Source organism: Cottoperca gobio, chromosome 8 (genome assembly GCF_900634415.1).
Source record: "Cottoperca gobio chromosome 8, fCotGob3.1, whole genome shotgun sequence".
NCBI lineage: Eukaryota > Metazoa > Chordata > Actinopteri > Perciformes > Bovichtidae > Cottoperca > Cottoperca gobio.
In genome coordinates, this window is record NC_041362.1 from 10,035,780 (window position 1) to 10,051,596 (window position 15,817).

The 15,817-nt window shown below is 38.8% G+C and overlaps 1 protein-coding gene across 1 annotated transcript in view; it reads left to right on the forward strand.

Moving 5' to 3' along the window:
• Positions 1 to 757: 757 nt before the first annotated feature.
• Positions 758 to 15,817, forward strand: part of LOC115011782 (nuclear GTPase SLIP-GC-like) — a 53,798-nt gene continuing 38,738 nt past the window's right edge. The window contains exons 1-17 of the mRNA XM_029437022.1: positions 758 to 801; positions 1,153 to 1,234; positions 1,598 to 1,710; positions 1,932 to 1,979; positions 2,682 to 2,715; positions 2,871 to 2,948; positions 3,099 to 3,189; positions 3,929 to 4,145; positions 4,278 to 4,529; positions 5,039 to 5,245; positions 5,342 to 5,517; positions 6,385 to 6,478; positions 6,563 to 6,650; positions 7,756 to 7,877; positions 8,183 to 8,359; positions 8,441 to 8,595; positions 8,784 to 8,910. Coding sequence (XP_029292882.1) covers positions 1,168 to 1,234; positions 1,598 to 1,710; positions 1,932 to 1,979; positions 2,682 to 2,715; positions 2,871 to 2,948; positions 3,099 to 3,189; positions 3,929 to 4,145; positions 4,278 to 4,529; positions 5,039 to 5,245; positions 5,342 to 5,517; positions 6,385 to 6,478; positions 6,563 to 6,650; positions 7,756 to 7,877; positions 8,183 to 8,359; positions 8,441 to 8,595; positions 8,784 to 8,910 — 2,046 coding nt within the window. The 5' untranslated portion in view covers positions 758 to 801; positions 1,153 to 1,167. The remainder of the gene's footprint in view (positions 802 to 1,152; positions 1,235 to 1,597; positions 1,711 to 1,931; positions 1,980 to 2,681; positions 2,716 to 2,870; positions 2,949 to 3,098; positions 3,190 to 3,928; positions 4,146 to 4,277; positions 4,530 to 5,038; positions 5,246 to 5,341; positions 5,518 to 6,384; positions 6,479 to 6,562; positions 6,651 to 7,755; positions 7,878 to 8,182; positions 8,360 to 8,440; positions 8,596 to 8,783; positions 8,911 to 15,817) is intronic.

Consider the following 15,817-nt stretch of genomic DNA (forward strand, 5'->3'; position numbering starts at 1 on the left):
GTTTCATTTTTGGGTTGGGTTTCATCTGCAGGAGGGGCATTAATCTATGTAGGCGCGCAACACGCTACAAGTACGTTTAAGAATGACTCCTATTCTTTTGTTTTTGTCTATTCGTGGTGGGTGTTACATAACTTTGTAAGGCAAAGTGTTTCCATGCTCTTGTTTTGTGCTTTTTAAGAGCAGGAGCGCTCCCTCTCGAGAATACTGTATACGTGGATACAGTTCTGTGCACGAGCATCACGTGCACTTGCCTGGTTTTTATGTGCAGGGTTTTGAGACTAATAGAACACATACAGATATATCTCCCTTCATTGACAAAGACAGCTCAATGCAGAAAAATGTCCCTTCTGACTGTTACCTTTATACTGTAACATTAGATTATTATTAGATTAAAAGCAGGAATTTACTGTGGTAGTTTGGTGAAGTGAGGTTTGGTATAGATCGTGTGCATGTGACGTCACGCTTACGTCCCAACCCGTAAATCAGCCATGTTGGATGATATACACAACCAAGACAGCGCCCGTTCACGTGGGAGTTGCTGCAACGCTTCGCAATTTTCTTTGTATTTAAACGTCTAAGATTGAAAGAAAATGCCAATCGTGTGTGCAGTGTATAACTGTGGTCATAACGCTACTCGTGACCCAGAGAAACGCTTCTTTAGATTTCCTAAAATCATCAAAAACAACGATCCACAAAAGAGGGATGAATTGCTGTCTACCGAACGCCATCAGCTGTGGTTTAGCAACATAACTCGTGAGGATTTAACAGAAGAAAAAGCACAATTCGTCCACTTTATATCTGGTAAGAGCTCATGCTAAAGCTATGTTTTCAATGTTTACATTAAACATTTGTGCTTATAATATACCCGAACACTGTAAGACCTTACTTCTCCATATCGCTGACCCTAACCCAACCGGCATTTATTTTCTTCCACTTCAAGCACTGGAGGCAAGTAAACAGCAGAGCAGCATCTGTGCGAAATAAATGACAGATTAGTCAGTTAGTTGTGACGTAACTTGTGAGCAAAAATATCTTTTGACACTTCCTTGAGTCTGCCATAATCAGTTTAATAACCTCTAATTAACCTAAGTGATCAGAACTGTCCTGAGTTGTAGTGGTTGATTTAAACATAATTATTTGTTTATCCTCCAGTTGCTGTTCTTGGTCATGGATGATTTTGTTCGCAACAAATTAACTGAGTGGAATCTCAGCGACTGGATAGAAACATTCAAAGGTAAAGTCTTACCATGCTTCTTCATCGAGCACATATATTCTACACTGTTGATATAACCTACCAATACTGAAACATTTGAGCATCTAGTCATACACACATACACAATGATCAAACATTGTTCTGTAGTACAATGCTTACATATGCTTAAACTATATAGTTTTAAGAACATGGAGAGAGATCAGCGTTGACAAATCCTGACAATTTGTGTCTGTGTTCAGAGAGTACAAAAGCACTATTGGTAAAGTTCTTGTATATTTTCACACAGAAGGGACACGTTAATTAACTTGACAGTAACTGCTGTTCTGTGGCATATGTTGGGTTATTGAAATTAATTCTCAATTTTCCATGAAAAATTAATTACAGATCAATGCATTGACAAGGAAAGTCTTTACTGTCTGGGTGATCAAGAAATTGCTGAATTGATCCCAACAGTGGGACCAAGGTCAAAATTCAAGAAGAGACTCAAGTTGTTAAAGGTAATGTTCTGCACTGGGAAGACAATTTACACAAATACTGTATTTAGTCTCATACATCTCATTTGTGTAGATATATTTAGAATTTACAGAAACACAAAGTTCTGTGAAAAGTTTTAATGACGTCTAAAAATAAAGGATAAATAATATCTCATTGTTAATGACAGCATTTATTAGAATGTCTTTATTGTTATGAATTTGCAACTATTTTCTTTTGTCACTAGGAAGAACAAAACACAACAAATCCGGAAACAGTTGAATCTTCTGCTCAAGTAAGTTTCCTAAATGTATGTATCATCTAATCTAAGGCATTAATTACAATCAGACAGATTATATTTGTATTGTCTGCTAAACACTTTACATGGACACTTAGAGTATCACTTTTATCTACAGTGTAAACAGGAGTATGAAGAAGAAGATGTTTCTGTTCAGGTTAGGATCACATTGAATTTAACAGGCATGTAATCAGTGAACGAGCCTCTATTCTTCATGCATAATCATCTGAAGCGCCCTGAGACAAAGTCATCTTTAACTGAAGACCGTGATCACTTGTTGGCTCTTTTCTGCGTTCTTCAAAACTTTCCAGAGTTTTTCCAGGCTCATCCCAGATTAGCTGAGAACATAAATACAAATTTCACTATGAGAATTGTAAAGTTGTGTGTTCAAGCATGTAAAACCCTGTTAGAGGACAAATAGTAAAATATTCTTTACTATTATAGATTTGCAATTATTTTCCTTTGTCACTAGGAGTTTCCTACACTTATGTATCATCTAAGGCGTTAATTACAATCAGACAGAGTTGTATCTGCAGTGTTATGAAGGAATATGAAGAACAAGCTATTTATGCTCAGGTAAGGATCACATGAAATAAAATTTTGCAAGGCTCATCTTAGACAGGATGGACACAGCCTGTGTGAATATCATTTCTTGATCAAATACTGTTTTAAGAGTCAAATATTCATGTTCATCCTCAGGTTTGTCCGTCCACCAGCAACACAAGTAATGAAGGTGAGATACACAGCATCGTATTGATTACATGTAGTGTTCTTTCAAGGCGGTTATATCTTGCTTTGACATAGCAACTATAACGAGACTACGTTTTAATATTGTGAGAGGCTCATACAACAAACTTCTTTTTCCCTTTTTTTAATTAATAAAATAAGGAAAGAGAAAGATGGATCTTCAGGGTGAACCCAGACAATGTCAACCACCAACACAACAGCCACGTGATGATATACAAGGTATTTATATTACTTTCTAAACAATTATATGTCTGATGATACACTCTGAGGCATCCTAAATTGGATTGGCAGAGAAAGTGCTTCATTGTGCAGCTTACTGGATACACTGGTTCATGGTTCCTGAATAGTTCTTTACTTTTACTCTGACAGAAGAAATCATTCTGTCTGATGTGAAAAACATCATGAGATGTGTCAAACAGAAACTGCCTAACGAAGACAACAAGCTCAATAAGTTCCTGAAGTGAGTATTACGTTTATTAAACTTTCCATATTCTTTGTTATATGGGCCTTGTTTTATATTTTAGACTGGTCTTAATTTTGCTCTTAGATTAGTGTAATACAAATACATACTGACTTATTTTTTAAATAAAAACTTAGCCACCTTACCTCCTGGCCGACTCAGAACTAAGAGCTGTGTTTCCATGGTAACCATCTGTGACACCTGCTGGCAAGAGTCACCAATAAAAAGTAAAGAAGAAAACATGTTCATAGTTTTAGAGACTGTAGTAAACCTGTTGAGGACATCGTCAGTAGTTTTCATGCAGAAACTATCCTAAGCCTGACTGACAGTAGACAGTAGGACTGAGCCCTGCCACATTATGAAGCTGCAGCATCTCAGCAGGTCTGCACTGCGATGACATTTTAAGCTCTGGAAGATTCTTGTGTTGTTGCACTCTTCACTGAATTTACACTGCAAAACGTCCTTGTTACTATTTAACTCTCTTTCAGAAAGCAAATGTTTTCTGCAGAAGTGACAGAAGCATAGCAGTTTGATAACGTTGCTTTGTCAGACAAGTTTTATTTATTTTTTTAAGTCATAATTTACCCAGAATTTATATTATTTTAGTCTGAAGATAGTATTATGCTTGAGTAGGCTGTTCGTTGATGGATTTCTTCCTGATTTTTAACACAATCTTTAGTATATTGGTGTATATTTTTCAAACTAACCCATGAACCATATTTAACCTCTTGTACAACAGGGATAAAATCAGAGATTTGGAGACAGACAAGAGGGAGGTGGTCGGTGTCTTTGGTAAAACGGGGGCTGGAAAGAGCTCTTTGATAAATGCCGTCATTGGAGAGAAGGATCTCTTGCCCTCTGGAGATATCAGTGCATGTACCACAGTCATGATTAAAGTGGAGGCTAACATGCAGAACTCAAAGTATGAGGCACACATTGAGTTCATCACAAAAGAGGTAAAATGAGCTGAATATGTTTGTTCACTTGAAGCTATTTTGAAAGTTATAATGTAGCTGCAGAAAATAATGCAGGTGCTAATTACACAACATGCCATCTAATTGAACTAAGTTTTTATGTTTTTCATTCAGGAGTGGAGAGATGAGATGTGGTCCTTGTTTAATTTCCTTCAGCATAATGTGGATCAGGAAAATGATCAGGAAGAAGATCAGGAAGAAGATCAGGAAGATGACGATGGTTATCAGGACACTGAGGAAAAGCTCTCAGCGCTGTATGGAGAAACATGGAAAAACAAATCCCTTGAAGACCTCGTGAATTTCAAGCATTTCAAAGAAATTCCAGAATTTCTCCTGTCCAAGAAGAAGATTCTGACATGTGAATCAGTAAGTGAGGCTAGAAATATTATATGACTTCATAGAAAACATTCTTACTTGTCTGTCAAATATGGAGGTTTATGTAATCTGCTTTCCGTTTAGCCATTCCAGGTTGGTGTAGATTAACGGTAGATCAACAAATGTAAAAGTAAATTCAGTTTGTGAAAAGTACTTAAAAAAGGACTTTATCTATCTAATTTATCCTTCATCGGAAAATCACAACAAACATCGTCTACAAGTTACTAACTTACTTGCAAGAAGCTCCTGGATAATTCTAGGCACTATCATGTTTAAATTTAAATGTAAAACCTAATTGTTCACTATTGCCAAAAAATAATAATTTTGACTTTTTGCTGTTGTTGTTTCAATGATTGGGTTTCTTAAATGCATCTCCTTTTTTAATCTCATCCTGTTCTAACTCTTTTACGCAACTTTTGAAGGCAATTTAAAGTTGGAGTTTGTTCATAAAAATGAAATTCCCTTGCATTGTCTTAATGTTACTTTATTATTTATTTTAGGCTAAAGAGCTTTCTGCTAAATTAGTCAAATACACAAGAAGTGACTCAAAAGACGGAGAAGATAAAGATGTGAAGAGGTGGTATTGGCCACTGGTGAAGTGCGTGACTGTCAAGGTGCCCAATAATAAACTTCTCCAGCATGTCACACTTGTGGATCTGCCTGGAAATGGGGACCGTAACAAGAGCAGAGACCAGATGTGGAAAAGGGTAATTTATTCACGTTCAATTCTCCTTATTGTGTATTAGTGTTGTCTGGGAACTGTGACAAAGCTCTGACATTCAGTAATCATAATGAACTTCCAGGTTGTTGAAAGTTGTTCTACAGTGTGGATTGTGACCGACATTAATCGGGCAGCATCAGAGAAGGAACCATGGGACATCCTGAAAGATGCCAGTAGCCACATGGGAAATGGTGGCGAGTGTCAGAACATTCACTTCATCTGCACCAAATCTGATCTTATTGAAGATTCAGATGATCTGTGAGTGATTTAAGATGCCAAAAGTAGATATTTGAATTGAACATTCAGTTTAGACGCTTAGTTTGGCGGCCAAGAGGAGAATCTCTGGAAACATTGGTTACGTTAGTATCCTGGTTTTGATCATATTCAGGATATATACATGAAACATGAGACACCAGGTGTATCATGTCCCTGTTAACATGATCATAACAGTATCTAAGTTTATGATTGTCTGCATACAGGTGTGTCTTGATCCCTCAACATCTCTGTCATTCATATCTGTCCCATTGTTGTTGCCTCAACACATTTTGTTCTCTGGCTGTCTGAACTATGCTGGATTTAGCTTCTCCATGTGATCACTGTTGATGGAAAGCAATAGCGAAAATACATATAAGAAATAATTTGCATTGTAGTACAGAAGTAAGACTTTCCCTTTTATTTCAGCTTGTTTATCATAATTATATTACATCATCATGTTTTTCTGATTAAATTCTACATTATTTGAGTTCATGTCACACCTGCAACATAGCAGAGAATGATCAGAAACCTGAGTGAGTAAGTATCCCGGTTCTTACCAGAGTCCTGAAGCTGTCATATCCAGGTTCATGAAACAAGGATATGGCCCGATCATAACCAGAGTACAGGTGCACATGAAACACACATACTGAGCGCAGCTGACTTGAGAACTCCTTAAGAAACTAATTATAAACTTAACACAACTAACTAGACTAAAATAGTCATTAGTAACAGGTATGGATTTAACAAAAGATAACTTTGGCTTTAATTCTAAGAGGAGAGAAGACGACTGTATGCAAAGAATGTTGGAATTTGAGTTTTCTGCTCCAAATACTGTGAGCTGTTCCACTTGACACAAATCTTTTCTTATAGTTCAGCAGATGGTGTTCGTGCTTTCATACTTAAGGAAAACGAGCAAGCCAAGAAAGAAGTGAGGAGAGAATTCAGCAAACTACACCAGGTTAAGGTGAGTTGTATACACTACATAATATAAACATAAAGATTGTCTACAACTGCAAGTCTGTATTAAAATCAAATCATGTTTTTCCAGAAACATTTCAGTGATGAATGTTTAGAAGTGTTCACAGTGAGCTCCAAAGAGTTTCTAAGAAAGAAATGTCTACAGCAAGATGACACTGGTGAGTGAAGTCTCCATGCATGAGCCCTGGATAACAGAAATACAGTATATAACTTATGGAGCTGAAATTTTCATTTGCAAATGTTTTCAGATGCAAATCAAATTTTTGGGGTTTCAGATCTTTTTTATTTTCAGATCATATTTTATTCAGTTTCAGACTTTTGGTCCTGATCTGATGTGGGGGGGCTTGGCTTTAACTGAGAGGTGTTTAAATGTGAGTGACGGCAAAACAAAGGCTGAGGACCTTCCTCAATCATGTTGCCTTCAGGAAACATAGGTATAGTGAGAAGTACGATTCAACACTTTCTATACACCATATTTCTGTGATTGGCAGTAAAAAAAACTGACGCCGTCACAAAGTTCTGTTAAGCAAGTTGTCTTAGACCGTACTCGGTACCAATAGCAGTACAAGATCAATAAAGTGACAGATTGTGCAGTTCAACAGTCACACTTCAGGGATTGAAGTTTCCCACTTCCACTTAGCAGTGTGGACGCATGAACTAGCTTTATGCTGTTTGCTATAGTGTTAGTGAATTTTACACTTTTTACAGTGTCCAGCTCAAGTTTTAGTTAGACTGCTTGCTTCACGGATCTTAATGGATTTATTTTACTGCCAATCACGGGAATATGGTGTATAGAAAGTGTTGAATCATACTTGTACCTACATTTCCTGAAGGCAACGTGATTGAGGAAAGTCCTCAGCCTTCTTTCTTTTGCTGTCAATCACATTTCAACACCCCTCTCAGTTGAAGCCACACCAGATCAGCGCCAAAAGTCTGAAGCTAAAAGTACGATCTCAAGACAAATTCTTTTCTATCTGAATCTGAAAAAATTGAATTTGCAAATGAAAAAAACTCAAATCAAAATGAAAATATATTTATTACAAAAAATAACAGAACTGAATCAAAATAATATATATATTTGAACGTTTTTGAAAGTTCAAGATCAAAACTTGAACTTTTCTTTTTTACCAATGATCAAAACTTTTGGCCTGGATGTAGCTCCATAATAGCTCCAATACATATTTTGTTTACTTTAATCACTAATAAAAGACATTTTAATATATATATATATGTAATGTCAATATATCAATAAATGTTTTACAGAAATACCAAAACTTCAGGAATTCCTGAAAGGTCTCAATGACCGGCACTCAGAGACATCAAACTATGTGTCTGGAGCTCATGGGATTCTCTCTCTGATGCACGGGGCGAGCCGTAAAGAAGGGGTAAGATCAAGTAATAAAACCTCTCACATTGTCTTTGTCTAATCATTTTCATGGCAAAAATGTAAGCTGAAGGATACGCTCAAATTCAGTGTAAACATGGGAAAGTCAGAGACAGACCGCTTACATGTAATGTCACCCCTGCAGACGTTTTAGCCACCAAGGTAGTTGATTTCATGAGTTTCTGTTGCTTCAGAGAAGATGCATAACCACAGTAATTAAAGGCTGGTCGTACTCGAGACCAACAGAATCAGGGAGCATTATAGTTGTATTTCTTTAAATACTGAATGTGTTGTGTTTGGTTTCAGGCTGACATAAAGACAGCTGTGTGCAAAGACCTTGAAGAAGAGCTGAAGCAGGAGCTTGATAAAGTCAGGAAACCAATAGAAGAGACTTTTCAGGCTTTTGAAAAATGCCTCAGTGAGGGGGTTGAAAAATCTAAGAGTTCATGTGAAACAGTCTTGCAGTCGGTCATACATCCTCCTGTACGTACTTTAGTTGTTATTCCATCAAAATGATTTTGCACTTCCTGTGAATATGTCTTTAAAATGTTTATTTTGTTTCAGGCTAAGAAAAGTCGTGCTTTTCACAGTACATTGAAGCGTATAGTTGTGAACGATGGCATCCACAAAACAAAAAAAGGGAAGCAAATAAATCTCAACATGAAGTTAACTTCATGCCTGACTGACAGCATTGATGAGAAATTCAAGGAGACCTTCCCGTAAGAAATGACTTAACTAAGACATAAAACCCTGTGTTGGCTAAGTTTACAAATGATGGGGAATTATTGATTCTACATTATATAGTTATACAAATGATGTATTACAATACATTAAATTACATTATTGAAATACAAACTTGTCAATGCTTCATGTTTATGAAACATTTCTTCCTGTTAACATGTTTCAGAAATGAAGGAAAACGTGAACCATTCAAAGGAGTCATCAATAAGTTTTCACTTGGCATAAAGAGGATGATGAGAGAGAAGAGAGAGTACAAAGATGTCACACTGCAGCTGATCTTTCTCAGGACAGAGGTAAAAGATGAGAACAGTACCGTCCTATTCATTAGTCCATTATCAAAGCTGTTTGTCCAGGTCATGGAGACTTGAGCGCAAACATCAAGTTGGTAACTGATGACTGAACATTAAAGAATTAAATGCAAACAAAATAGATATTTTTAGCTGTCAACATATTTATATACACTGTAAATGAAGAAGTTAGAAGTTAGATAGAACTGGAGAAAAAATAAATAATGGGGTTTTGTTTGGTTTGAGGCTGACATGAACACAGCTGTGTGCACAGACATTGAGTTAAAGATGAGGCGTAGTCTGACCTGCACTTCCACATGGTGGAAAACAGCTCCCATTTTAAAGTCAGTTTCAATAATGTACTGCTTTGTCACGTAAAATCTGGAAGGAAAGAAAAATAAAGTAAAATATGAGCCATATTTGTACTACTTTGATTTATTATTAAAATAGGTTTATTTATGCTTCATATTTTCTCTCTAAGGAACACAATATAAAGACAAAACTCAACAAAATCATCCGTGAGGATAAGAAAATTATCTACAGGAGTCTGACGACAACAATCGAGAGCACCATGAAAGAATGCTATGAAGGTAAGATAAAAGATCATGACATATAAATCCTGACACAATAAAAATACATATTCATGATGATTGTGCAGAACATTTTAATTGAATGTTTTTTCTGTTTTATTATAGAAGCAAAAGAAATCAAAGGACGGGACTCGCTGAAAAACATGAGGGACATTATTGTGAAACACGTACATGATTCAAAGAACATCATGTTTGAGCAGGCTAAAGATGATATGTTGAAGAAGCTAAAAAAATTGAAGGTTTGTCACATTTTATATTACGTCAGGCAGTGATGATGATATAGTAAAACATGTTGTGCTGCACATCTTTATCTTTATCCATGATTCTAGGTCTTCATTTACATAAAGGATTTTTCTATATTGAAGGGGAATATGATTCATTCTTAAAGCTGCTTTTCCCACTGAAAACCCTGCAGACACTTTCACAAACATTCAACTATATTAATCTTAGACAGAAACATACAAAGGATTATAGCTTTTAACTTTAATGCCAACTCTGAGCAGCCCTGTGAACACATCTTAACACTGATTTCATGTAGGATTCAGTTCATCTTGAATATTATGACACAATATTTGACAGTGTGAGTGACAAGTGAGAAATATTTTCATCCTAATTTAGTTTAAGATCCTGCAGAAACTGGAGGAAACCATGCAGGAATCAATCGAGCTGTCGCTCAAGACAGAAGGTGTCTCGATCCCAGGTAAAGGGAATGTAACAAAATCACAAAAAATACTGTAGATACTTTACTGAAATTAAGAAGTCAATACATTTCCAAACGTGTAATAAATAGTGCACTTGTTTCAAACAATATGGTTTTTGTTTTTTAGATGTTACAGTGGAGCTTGAGATGGTGAAGAACTACTACAATGGACTGAAACGAAGCCCAGATACAGAATGACTTCTCTGGTAAAACCTTTGTTAAAATATACATAATGCTCTGATGATGAGCACTTCTGAATAACGCTCATCAGGCTGATTAGAGACGTTAGGCCTCTGGGTTTGATCTCAACCATTTTTGTCAAGTTTTTATCCGTGTACTCTTTGAGTGTTGTTTTGATGTGTACTTTGTGTTTGCTTGTTGTGAATTACACGCAAAGAGATTTTAGATTTCTATTATTGGTAGAACACTTTTGCTATTAAGTGATTAGAGGCAGGTAGAAAATGTGAGGGGGGGGGGGTTCCTTACTCGGATTTAAATGAGGGACATTGTGGTTTGTATTGTACGGGTCTTAGCCACCACTCCACTAAGATGTCCCAGATACTTTTTGTTTTATTGATTTAACAATTTATTTCTTCTTCTTGAATATATTTTCATGTTTTTCATTTGTTATTTTACTTTATAAATGAGCGTGCTGAAATGTCAATGATTTGATGGATGTCTAACTTTAATGATGAACCTTGGTTACAGCACAAACTGTAGGATAGATTTGACATAGACTTTAAAATTTTCATAGAATGGAAAGAATGGAACATGTGGACACAGACGGGCCATAAATGTGGACAGGTATCATCTGAATTTTATTTTAATACTGCTTTTCATCCTTCACGGTTCCTTTCTTATTAATGTCCAAGAAAAAGAATAAATTAAAAGATTCATGTCAAAGGTTCTCTCTTTTAATCCGTTTCTATTGTAAGATAAACAGATGATTCTCCAGCCTTGTTCTTGTCTAAACCTTCATTAAAACAATCCTAAAACTTCTTACCTAAAATTAAGTTTTCTGAAACAAATCTACATTACAATACACAAATATTTTTACTTACGTGTGATCTTGCATTTGTAACTCTTACAGAATGTATTTATACTGTGTACTGTACAGAAGGACGCTTGCAAATTTAGTAATAAGCACTTATTGAACAATTCAAGTCAGAACCATTGTTATAGATCAAAGTATTACGGTAGTACAGAGCGGACCCAGGCGCAGAACACAGACAAAGAGATTCAATGAGAATTATGAGGATTTTATAGCAGTAAGACAGGGATGTGAGAGGTGCTGGAGAATGAAGGGGATAAGCAGGCAGGCGAGCTGGCAGGCAGGCAGAAGGCTGGTTCTGACCACACAAAGACAAAAGGTTAGAACTGGCCAAAAACACAGAGCTACAAAGATAGCGTGAGAGCGGTCTGAAGGCAACTACCACTTGCAGTGGAAACAACAATCTGACGATGAGTGGAGGGAAACCGAAGGAGATATACAGCTGAGTGGCTGATTAGATAGGAGGCAGGTGAGCTGATAGCAACGAGGACCAGGTGTGCAGGTGGAGCTGTAGAGGGAGGCAGACACACCCATGACACACAACTCCCATGTCAACTCCACCTGTAGGATGGATTTTACACAGACTTTAGGCTTCTCAAAGAATGGAAAAATTGGAACATGTGGACACACAGACGGGCAGAATCTTGTGTATATATTTTGCTTATTTCTTTCGCTATACATTTGTGTGTGTGTGCGTGCGTAAGAGCATATTAATAAGACTATTTATAAAATAAATATTTAAATAAATCAATAACTACACAGGCGACATTTAGTACGTGAGCAGTAACTTTACGCGCCCCTATAGGAAACAAACCCACAAGACTTTAGGTTTCTTTTTTTCGGTTGGGTTGGGCAACTTTTGAGAGCAATACCTAGAACTCCTAACATGCGCTTGAATGCGACTCTCGAGCCATAGGTTCCCGACCCGTGTCTTAGCACAAAAACTGGAAGTCAATACAATACTGTAACTCACATGCTTTAGTAAACTAGTTTATGAATGTGGTGAGTGTGTTCATATCTCTGGTGTACTGTTGGTGAGACTTTGAGAAGTATACTTTATAGGTGATGATGAATGCAGTAGCATTAGTTAAGGTGTGGTGGTTCTAATTACAAGTCTAGTGGTGTATGAGGCGATAATAATACACATTTTTAACTAGATAAAAGTCTCAATTAATGCCAAGTTTCGTTTCATACTGCTTACAGTGCACCTTAATGACCATGCCCTCAAAATGACCCTTTCTGGGCAGATGAAGTGGCTACACATTTCACATAGACACACAGGTACATACACAAAGTGCATACACGATGTACCTAGGCAGGAGTAAACTGTTTGCAGGCTGTAGGTTGACAATTTGCCGAGTCAGGTGCTGCTCAAGACCCTGTCTGTCTTGAAGGAGCCGTTGTTTGGCCAGTTCTGGGATGGTGTGCTGTTCCACAGAGACTGGGTGCAGCTGTCACCACTGAGCAGGGTCATGGAAAGGTCTGGTCAGCTGGGCTTGGCACTGGAGGCAGGTGAAAAGGGACTCATTTGCAGAGTCACCAGTATATTTGGTACAGTTAGCTACATCCACTGCAATCCAATACAGTAAAATACATACTTCTTTAATATTGACATATAGTGTCAAAGAGGTGTTGTTGCACTATACTGTATATAGCAGCATCCTGAAAAGTGTGACTTCAAGAGGTGATGACGGAGCTTCTGTTAGCAGTTGGCGGTTAGCTTGACTTTAGAAACATCTACCCCAGCTCTGGGGCTTGTATCCCGGGAGGGGGACGACCCCGATTCCCCTATTAATTGACAAACTTTCTGTTTCTGTCGTTACACAGGTTAGACCAAGGTGTTACTATCCAAATGACCATTAGCTATAGGAACAGGAAAGTTAATAGTCTTACTGAGGGAACAAATACTTTACGGGATTTAGGTGAGATTGGAGATTAAGTTAATTTCATGTTTAATTTGTTAATTATTTGCTAAATTAGAGGCTACACTTTTTTTAGTAAAATGTCCTTCATTTCTGATGAGTTCTTATGTTTAGAAATGTTTTTAATGTGTTTTAGGAAGGGAACATTTGGCAGATTTTATTTGTCCAGTCTGGGACCGAAGACCAAGACCAAGAGGTTATGTTCATTTATGTCAAATGTTTTAGCACTGAATCTGGATGTCCATGTCGGCTGGATACTTGTACTTATTGCATGATGCAATAAAAACATGAATACTACCTCGTTATTACATTAGCACTTTGAGTTCTGTTTACGCAAATGAAAAATGCGCCTATAAATATAATTTATTATTATTATTATTATTATTATTATTATTATTATTATTATTATTATTACATGATTACCCCAGTAATAACCCCAAGTAATTCACAGACACTGACTGACGCTACAATATATTATACATCACATAACAAAATCCACAAGGAAAGCATTACAACTTCTTCTTCTTCTTCGTCTTCGTCTTCGTCTTCGTCTTCGTCTTTTTCTTATTATTATTGTGTTTTATCCATCCATCCATCCATCGTCTACCGCTTATCCGGGATCGGGTCGCGGGGGCAGCAGCTCCAGTAAGGAACCCCAATCTTCCCTTCTCCGGGCCACATCCTCCAGCTCCGACTGGGGGATCCTGAGGCGTTCCCAGGCCAGTGAGGAGATATCATCTCTCCACCGAGTCCTGGGTCTTCCCCGGGGTCTCCTCCCAGCTGGACGTGCCTGGAACACCTCCCTAGGGAGGCGGTGTTAATGACGTTCTCCGGGATATGCTTAATCGATTTGTGTTCGTGTATCTGGATGACATCCTCATTTTTTCATCAGATGAGGAGACCCACATACAGCACGTCGGTTAAGTGTTACGACGCCTTCTCGACAACCTGCTGCTTGTCAAGGCGGAGAAATGTGAGTTCCACGTCAAGACTGTTTCGTTTCTGGGATTTATCATCGCTGAGGATAGCATTCGAATGGATGAGGCGAAGGTCAGTGCAGTCACTCAGTGGCCTACCCCCACCAGTCGGAAGCTGGTGCAAAGATTCCTGGGGTTTTCAAACTTTTATCGAAGATTCATTAGGAATTACAGCACTGTCGCAGCGCCTCTACATGCCTTGACCTCGCTTTCTGTCAAGTTCTATTGGAATGAGGGGGCTGAGAAGGCATTTCAACGACTGAAGACAAGCTTCGTTTTTGCTCTCATCCTGAACTTGCCAGACCCCCAGAGACTGTTTGTGGTGGAGGTGGACGCGTCAGATGTGGGGTTGGGAGCAGTTCTGTCCCAACGATCAGTTTCGGACAATAAATTGCACCCATGTGCATTTTTTTCCAAGAAGCTGTCACCAGCAGAAAGAAATCACGATGTCGGCAACAGGGAGTTACTTGCCATTAAGGTGGCGCTCGAGGAGTGGCGACACTGGCTGGAAGCAGCAGAGCAGCCATTCCTGGTTCTTATGGACCACAAGAACTTGCAGTACATTCAGTCGGCGAAGAGACTGAATTCCCGGCAAGCCCGATGGGCTTTGTTTTTCACCCGCTTCAAGTTCACACTAACCTATCGGCCGGGGTCTAAGAACATAAAGGCGGACGCACTATCCCGCCTTTTTGATCCCAACCCGACCCCCAGACTCCCTTCATTCGTGTTGCCGCCTTCTCGTGTTGTGGGAGCGGTAACCGGGGAATTGAGGAGAAAGTAAGAAATGCCAATATAGACATTCAGATTCCTGAGGGGGGGTCTGATAATCGTCTGTTGGTGCCAGAGCAGTTGTGCCCACAGGTGATTCATTGGGCCCATACATCTCTCGTTTCCTGTCATCCCGGGGTTCGGAGGACCCTGTTCGTCATTCGGCAGCGGTTCTGGTGACCGTTCATGGAGAGGGCGGTCAGGGAGTACGTGGCTGCCTGTTCGGTATGTGCACGCAACAAGTCCTCACGTCAACCGCCATCGGGTCTTCTACGACCCCTTCAAGTGCCACATCGTCCTTGGTCAGAGATTTCTATGGATTTAGTCACTGGACTACCCATTTCAAAGGGACAATCCACTATCCTAACCGTGGTTGACAGTAAAATGGCACATTTCATTGCATTGCCCAAACTTCCGTTGGCGAAAGAGACGGCGGAGGTACTTCTCTCTCAGGTGTTCCGGATCCATGGTTTCCAGAGGGATGTGGTTTCCGATCGGGGTCCTCAATTTGTTTCGCTTTTTGGAAGGATTTTTGTGAACTTTTGGGAGCCAAGGTTAGCCTTACATCTGGGTACCATCCCCAGTCGAACGGACAGTCTGAAAGGATGAACCAGGAGTTAGAGACTTGTCTACGGTGTCTCATCTCCCAGAACCCCACAACCTGGAGCAAGCACCTAATCTGGGTTGAGTATGCCCATAATACCTTACCTGTCTCTTCTTCTGGTTTGTCCCCTTTCCAGTGTGCGTATGGATATCAGCCACCTCTGTTTCCGGACCAGGAATTGGAGGCCAGTGTTCCTTCAGCCCAAGCTATGGTTCTTCGTTGTCGTCAGATGTGGAGTCGGGCAAAACAAGCTCTCCTCCGCAGCTCCGCCACCTATAAAAGGGCAGCTGATAAGAGGAGA